This window comes from Arachis duranensis, chromosome 4 (genome assembly GCF_000817695.3).
Source record: "Arachis duranensis cultivar V14167 chromosome 4, aradu.V14167.gnm2.J7QH, whole genome shotgun sequence".
Classification (NCBI taxonomy): Eukaryota; Viridiplantae; Streptophyta; class Magnoliopsida; order Fabales; family Fabaceae; genus Arachis; species Arachis duranensis.
In genome coordinates, this window is record NC_029775.3 from 82,602,482 (window position 1) to 82,611,346 (window position 8,865).

Sequence of the window (8,865 nt, forward strand, 5' to 3'; positions counted from 1 at the left end):
TATTGTGTAAATTTATATTAAATAATATTCCTAAGTACGTTTGCTGGTAATGCATGAACAGGGGTTTGGTTTATGCACTGCCACCTTGAAGTGCATACAAGTTGGGGTCTCAAAATGGCTTGGATTGTCCAAGATGGAAAACGGCGCAATCAGAAGCTGCCACCTCCACCATCTGATCTTCCCAAATGTTAAACATTTACCCATTCATTTTGTTTTTTCTTAGTCTATTTTCTCATTGAATTGGATTATTTTCTGTCGTGTTTCTATACATTTTTTGGTAGTCGTTACCCATAAAAGCTTCGGCTTAGTCTTTCTTCAATTTTGGTCACTCTTTAATTAGGAAACTAGCTAGCATACATGAGTTTTGCATTTGTGTAGTCTATGGAGTTCAACGAAGTATTTACTTTCAATTTGATAGTGTACCATTTCTGAGCTACGATATTCATAGAAAATGACGCTCATTTAGAGTCGATTTTTGTGTATATTTTGCAAGTTGTCTGGAATCTTCAATAAATTTGGCAAAGCTCAAGTATATATATATATATATATATATGGCCACAACCTCTAACATACTCTAATTTTTTTTTTAAAAAAAGAACTCGTATTGAAAATATGATTTGATCATTTTCTATAAGAAAATATTAAAAGTATAGTAATATTTTGTAGGATAAAGCAAGTATAAAAATATCAATACAATAACACATAAATAAAATTATATTTATGTAATCATTATAATTTGACTTTTGAACTTAAAATCTCAGGATATAAAATTATTGAATTATTTAAATTTATTATTAAGAGTATTTTTTTCAAATTCAAAGATACTCTAAAAGCTTGAATTTAAAAACAAACTGTATAGCAATGTGTTCTTGCAGCTTATTAGTCCAAGCTATAGGTCGGTAATCCGCTGGGACTGGTCTCTATAATTCCGCTGAAACTCCTCAGACGATATGGGTACCTGCTAAAGAAATTCCATCCAAATTAGTATTTTTTTTTAAAGTGAATTCTTTAGTAGTAATCAGGGAATAATAATTTTTTTTTATTTCACTTCCGACAACCTTATATTTGACATCCGAAATATAATCTGTCACAAAATGTGAGATATTCAGCTATAACTCGAAATTCATAAGCCAGTAATAAAATATTCGTAAAATTAGAGAACAGATCAAGGATCCTAAAATTCAGAATCAACTATTGACCTTTGCAAAATAAGCCTTTTTCAATTTTTTTTGGATAATTTCTCGAAAGACATATAGAAAAGAAAACTGTTTCGGCTGTTAAATTGGACTGGATACATAAATGACATATACTTATCAAGAAAATAAAAAAGTGACCCGTCTATATATTTTTGCGTTTATACAGTTGGTGCACGAAATTAAAAATCACAATTCTTCTCAATCTCGCACAACTAACCAGTAAGTGCACTGGATCGTCTAAGTAATACCTTACGTGAGTAAAGGTCGAATCCCACGGAGATTGTTGGTTTGAAGCAAGCTATGTTTATCTTATTATTCTTAGTCAGGATGCCAACAACAGTGTTTTTCAAGTTCAATGGAAAAAGGAAAAATGGCATAAAATAAATACTTATTGTGCAATAACGGAGAATATGTTGGAGTTTTGGAGATGCTTTGTCATCTGAATTTCAACTTTTCTCTTGTATTCCTCTTCCCATACGCAAGGCTCCTTCCATGGCAAGCTGTATGTAGGGTGTCACCGTTGTCAATGGCTACTTCCCATCCTCTCAATGACAATGGTCCAAATGCTCTGTCACAGCATGACTAATCATCTGTTGGTTCTCGATCATGTTGGAATAGGATCCATTGATCCTTTTGCATTTGTCGTCACGCCCAGCAATTGCAAGTTTGAAACTCGTCACAGTCATGCAATCCTTGAATCCTACTCGGAATACCACAGACAAGGTTTAGACTTTCCGGATTCTCATGAATACCGCCATCAATTCTAGCTTATACCACGAAGATTCTGATTAAGAGATCTAAGAGATACTCATTCAGTCTGATGTAGAACGGAGGTGGTTGTCAGGCACACGTTCATGGATTGAGGAAGGTGATGAGTGTCATGGATCATCACCTTCTTCATAGTGAAGCGCGAATGAATATCTTAGATAGGAATAAGCATGTTAGAATGGAAAACAGAAATAATTGCATTAATTCATTGAGACGCTGCAGAGCTCCTCACCCCCAACAATGGGGTTTAGAGACTCATGCTGCCAAAAGGTACAAATTTCAGATCTAAAAATGTCATCAGAGATCCAAAATAAGTCTCTAAAAGTTGTTTAAATACTAAACTAGTAACCTAGGTTTACAGAAAATGAGTAAACTAAGATAATTGGTGCAGAAATCTACTTTTGGGGCCCACTTGGTGTGTGCTGGGGCTGAGCCTTAAGCTTCTCACGTGCCTGGGCTGTTTCTGGAGTTGAATGCCAGGTTGTAACGTGTTTTTGGCGTTGAACTCCAACTTGTAACCTGTTTCTTGCGCTGGACGCCAGACTGCAACATGGAACTGGCGTTGAACGCCAGTTTACGTCGTCTATCTTCGCGCAAAGTATGAACTATTATATATTTTTGGAAAGCCCTAGATGTCTACTTCCCAATCCGATTGAGAACGCGCCAATTGGACTTCTGTAGCTCCAAAAAATCCATTCCGAGTGAAGAGAGGTCATAATCCAATAGCATCAGCAGTCCTTTTTCAGCCTAAATCAGATTTTTGCTCAACTCCCTCAATTTCAACCAGAAAATATCTGAAATCACAGAAAAACACACAAACTCATAGTAAAGTCCAGAAATATGATTTTTGCTTAAAAACTAATAAAATTCTATTAAAACTAATTAAAACATGCTAAAATCTATATGAAATTACCCATAAAAAGCGTATAAAATATCCGCTCATCAACAGTACACTACGAAAGGAGGGGCCTTGAATACTATAACAGAAATGAATCGTTTAAGATTAAGAGGTAAGATTGTTTTTGTGGGAGATGCAAAATACAGAAAAATATCAGATACGGAAGGACACGAAAAAGATACGGCCAGAAAGTGACAATTGATATGCAATGATTCGCCAACCACAACGAGAACGAGAAGTGGCTCAGAAAATCTCAAATATTAACACAAAAAATTTGAGGAAGGAGAAAACAGACCAAGATCCACATATGAATGGGTGGACAAAGAAGGTGAAAATATCTATGGTGAAGGAAAACGTGGACTGGTTGTAAAAAAGTTCAGTAGGTGGAACGATGATGGCTATAGACTTTAAGTCCTTGAATAAAATGGTTGCGAAGAAGTTGCCTCAAGTTATATACGAGAAGTGGGAGCGTATAAAGCTCTTTTGACTTTTGACAGTTTATTGAGTGCTGAAGAGACATACTCGTTCAAAATGAATAGCCTGCTACAGTTATTTCATAGTGTATGGAGGTAGGAAGAGTCGGAGCGAAGTAAAACTTGAAGAGTGTGGTTATAATGTTTTGGAGTTCCGTTACATACATGGTCAGTGGATACTTTCAGTGTGATAGGAAGTCAATGGGGTGAGGTGGTTGCGTGTGATAAAGTGACGGAATCGTACATGCATTTCCTTCAGTGTCGGCCGTATGCAAATTGATACCTGTTATGAATGTGATCAATGAAGGGGTTCATATTACAATAGGTACTAGTGATTTTGATGTATTGATAAAAGAGGTGGGACATGAAACATATAGATTGCATTGTAACTTGAAAATGTGGGGGATGGTGTTGCAAGATGTGATTAACATAAGAACGAAACAACAAGAGATTGCATAGATATAGCTATAAGGCTAACAACGCTAACGAAACTCGATAAATTATGGAGATCAGGTAGTGGAAGTGGTTATAGAGGTGCTATGGGAGGAGGTTAAAGATGAGGTTAGATTGGTAAATTCATATTTAATTTTGAATGAGTGGAGTTATGACCATTCAAGACTCTATCAAAGAAAATTAGTAACGTATCAATCATTTTATTGTGACATTGAAGGCAGTGCAGATTTTGTGGGATATCAAGTGAGCAATGAAGTGGATTATGAAATTACTGTTTTATAAAACTATAATTGTAAACATAAGTGGTTAGAAAAGGAGGTTATAGTGGATAAAAGGAATAAGATTAATATATGGACAACTAATGAAAACATTTGCAATAAGAATGACCTAGGCCAAGTAAGCTCATTAGAAGGGTAACGCTGCTGAAGAGTCTCTTGGACCGGGTTCGTTGCAGTTGGATCGGGTTAGAAAGGAACTGGTGAGATGTAACGGGTCTGCCAAAGTTACTTCGGCATCAGGGAGTTCACGCGAATTGTGGGACACTGGTTTAACGCATTGTGAAGGAGACACCCGTATTGGAGGAGCTAAAGTAGCGCATGGTGGCAGAGGAGTTTTCAAATAGTTCTCTATCCAGCGGTTATAGACAACGGACCGGACTGTTTTACTGTCGGTTCCCAATTGAACCGGTTTGACTGGTCAATCCGGTCTGATTTTCAGAACCATAGTATTTTGGACGGAATCATGTGAATTCTTTTATATTCGTCCAACCAATGCTAACACATTGTTTGGTATAAAAGAATTTGGAGGGAAAGAAAATAGAGGAGAAGAAAATGGATAGAAAAATGGATTTTCCATTGTTTGGATAAAAAAAGAAATTGAATAGAAAATACAAAAGTATATGTGAGGCCCATATTAAAATTTTCTCTCCAAAGTTGCAAAAAAAAACTTAGATTAAAGTGAAAAAATGGATAAAAATACATATTTGCCTTTTCACTTTTGTATTAGAAAAATAATTTAAATACATTAATATATTATAATTTATATATAATATATATAAGAATATTAATGTAATTTTACTTGAGTATGATTTTCTCTCTTTTTATTTTTGTTTTCATCCAACAAAAGAAAAACTCCATCCTACTCTCTTTTCTTTTATTTTCTCTTCATAAAAAAATTAATTTTTTTTTCTCATTTTCATTCCTCTATTTTTTTCTTTCATTTTCTTTTCTCCAATGATGGATCCAGAAAATTTTAATAGTGGGACAAAATATATATAATATAATAAAAATTTTTATAATAAAAATATTATGTGTACATAAAAATCAATTATCAAATTATTCATTAATCGTTAGATATTTATATATAAATATATATATTTTTAATTTGTATTTTTTATTTCAATATGAATACATGTGATTATTTTTTATGTACATATAATATGATTAGTCTTTAAACATATAATTTACAAATTAAAACACTAAAATAGTAGTTTAAATGATAACATATAATTTAAAATTGGGAAAAGTATACTTTTTATTCCTGAAATTTGGCAAAAATTTTAAAAATACCTCTAAGTTTTATTTTGTTTCAGTTTTGTCTCAAAAATTTTTATTTGCATCAAATATACCATTGACAGCTAAATTTTCAAAAAATTTAAGACTAATCTAACAATAATGCATGAAAATTATGCTTGATTTGCTTGTGTTGAGAGTTGCTCTTATGGAATTGTTATTGAATTAGTCTTAAATTTTTTGAAAAATTAGTTGTCAGGGGATATATATTTGATGCAAATCGAAAACTTTTGGAACAAAATTGAAACAAAATAAAACTTAAGGATATTTTTGAAACTTTTGTCAAACTTCAGGGACAAAAAATATACTTTACCCTTTAAATTTTTATTATTTAGGTTTTATATTTTAAAAAAATTGAATAATATTTTTCTTAATAATACAATCGAAATATCTCTCTTTTTATGTAGAATAATACTACATATTCAAGTTTTTTGTTAACTAAGTCCAACCAAATTAGTCTAAAATAACAAAAATCAATTATGACTAACATTATTCAAAGTCTTATTATTTAACTTGATTAGACTTAGTTCATAAAAAAACTTGAATGTATAGTATTACTCTTACGCACGCACGCACGCACGTACGCACGCACGCACGCATATATATTTAAAGATTTATTTCTCATATAATTAGAAGCCAATTTTTATTGAAATTCATAGTTGAAAAGTTCTTTCAATTAATGCAGTTGTTACAGAAAAAAATAATTAAAACTAATATAAAAAAATAAATTATACTCTTTCGAATCAATTTTTAAGAAAAAATAACAAATTTTATTTAAATTGAGAATTGATCATTCTAACAATATCTAATATAAAATTCTTAAATTGACTATGAAATATCAAAAATTAAATAAAAAATTATTGTGAAATCAAATTTAATAATTTAATAAAAACAAATAAATTTTATTATTATATACTACTAAAAAAATTTTAAATTGTAATAGGAACCCCTGCTTAAAGTGTAAAAGAGGCAGTAACTAGGTGGATGTTACAATACTCCCCTGAAAGTTTGGAGTTTTGAAACTCCTTTAAATTATTAACATTGTAATCTACGTTGGCGCAATATCCTAGAGAATTTCATTAATATTTGAAATATAATTTAAATATATGTGATTTATTTGATGACCCAGCTAATGGATGTCACGACTCTGTTGGCATAGAATATGAAATCTTTTCTACTTAAGTTTATTGTACAAAGTTTGTTACAGTGTGATTCGGATATATAAGTGTGCTCCGCAAGGTAGCTAGAGTAGCTAGATTCTTTCGATCGAATAGATATGGACTCTTATTCATGAATGAAAATCATCCAACCAATCAATCCATTTTCATTGAGTTCTGTCTGTGGATAAGGTTATTTAAAGTATATTTCAAATTTTCATGTACTCCTATGCAACAAACGAAATTTTTATGTACTCCCCATACAACAAACGAAATTTCAAATTTTTATATAAATCCTAATAAAAAACCATAAGTGAATGGAAGAAGCAATCGTTTTAATAATGGGTAGTTAGAAAAAATATAATCATGTTAATAGTTGATAGTTTAACGGTGCACTTATGTGTGCCTTCACTTATATCAACAGTTAGAAAAGTAAACATGTTAATGTGCTTATTTTAAATGTACAGTCCAACTTTTCTATTATTTAAAATAAACTGCTTATCTTCTCTATTATTTAAAATTATCTATCTTCTATTATTTGAAACGTTCTATGTTTAAGAGTTTAGTCCAATTTAAATTATTACTATTTTTTATTATTTTTAAAAATTATATTTAATTATTTATAAATACATATATATCGTTTTATACTATAAATGAGATAATTTTTTATGTATAAATAAGACATATGAAAATTGAAAAAATACACATATGTAAACGAAATAAATAAATCTATCTATAACAATATATAAAGCCAATACAGAGAGTTGAATATGACTTTGGTGTCCAATTTTTTTGGACTATATTAACCCTACAATAAACTATTTAATAAAGCAAATTATAAGGACGAAATAGACATAAAATTTGTTTTGAAAAATCTAATAACTTCCCACTAAAATGAAAACAGTTTTGTTACTTCTATTAACTTCCCACTAAAATGAAAACAGTTTTGTTACTTCTATAACTATAATAACACATCTTCCATTGCCTCCATTCACTGCAGTTTGGATTTTACTTTTCTATATTTTTCTTGCTGTTCTGTTCTTCTCCTTTCTTCAACATTCTCGCCTCCATCCTCTTCCATTGCGAATATCCACTGCAGTTGCAAATTTCATTCAGTTACTACTTTTACGCATAACATTCACTTATATCTCTTCTTCTCTTTAGTTTACTTATTTAATCTATATATTTTCAGTCATTTCTCTGTTTTTTTAATTTATTCTCAACTTTTAACGTATGAAAATAGTACTGTATCTCCCTTTGTTTTTATCAATTTAATGTAAAAAGAAATACATTTTTTGTCTTATCAATTTGATGCAGAAAGAAAACAGTTTCTTTTTATTTGATATCTGTTTTTATTTTTTTTATATATCTTTGACTATCAATGATTGAATGAAAAGTTTCATAAATATTTTGTTATTTTTTTTAAATGCTTTGCAATAATTTTTTTTAATTTTCTAAAATATTGATTATGTAGAGTATTATGTTCAAAATTTGAACACATACATATTTACTTTGAAACTAAACTAAATTATTAATTTTGTCTACCACAATATTAATTTTTATTGATTATTAGTTTGACAGATAACACAATAAATCTAGCAATATAAGAACTTTGTTAATTAATTTTTCAAATAATTTGGCGACCTAAGATAAGAATTTTGTTAATTAATTTTATTAATTTCTTTTTTATTTTTAATCTATTTTACATTAGATAATATTATTTTTTATTAATTATTAGATTGACATATAACATTTAAATGTGACAACATAAGAATTATATTATACATTTTTTATTGTTTCAACCTTTATGATTATTTTCTTCTCTTTATTTTTCTATCTCTTGAGCCATGTAAGTTTTAATTTATTATTTTTTCTATATATATATATATATTATACGTCTAACAACAATATATAAAGCCAATACAGAGAGTTGACTATGATTTTGGTGTCCAATTTTTTGGACTATATTAATCCTACAATAAACTATTTTGGAAACTAAATTATAATGACAAAATAGACATAAAATTTATTTTGAAAAATCCAATAACTTCCCACTAAAATGACAGTTTTAAAAAATGTAAGACAGTCTGTAAATTGCTAATAAATAAAAAGAAAATGGACTGGTATGAATATCAATATCTTCACATTCTTCATCATCTTCATGCTTTGTTTAATTCTATGTTAGTTTTAGTTTATATCGTTTGTTCTATCAATATCTTCATGCTTTGTTAGTTTTAATTTATATCGTTTGTTCTGTCATTGTCTTCATTCTTTATCATGTTCATATTTTGTTTAATCTTATATTAATTTTAATTTATATCCTTTTGTTTTGAGTACGTTATCCTTTCA

General features: G+C 29.7%; 1 protein-coding gene across 1 annotated transcript in view; it reads left to right on the top strand.

Annotated features, from left to right (window-relative positions):
• The window catches only part of LOC107484778 (laccase-17), a 3,695-nt gene extending 3,318 nt beyond the window's left edge, over positions 1-377 (top strand). The window contains exon 6 of the mRNA XM_016105314.3: positions 62-377. Coding sequence (XP_015960800.1) covers positions 62-192 — 131 coding nt within the window. The 3' untranslated portion in view covers positions 193-377. The remainder of the gene's footprint in view (positions 1-61) is intronic.
• The last annotated feature ends 8,488 nt before the right edge of the window (positions 378-8,865 follow it).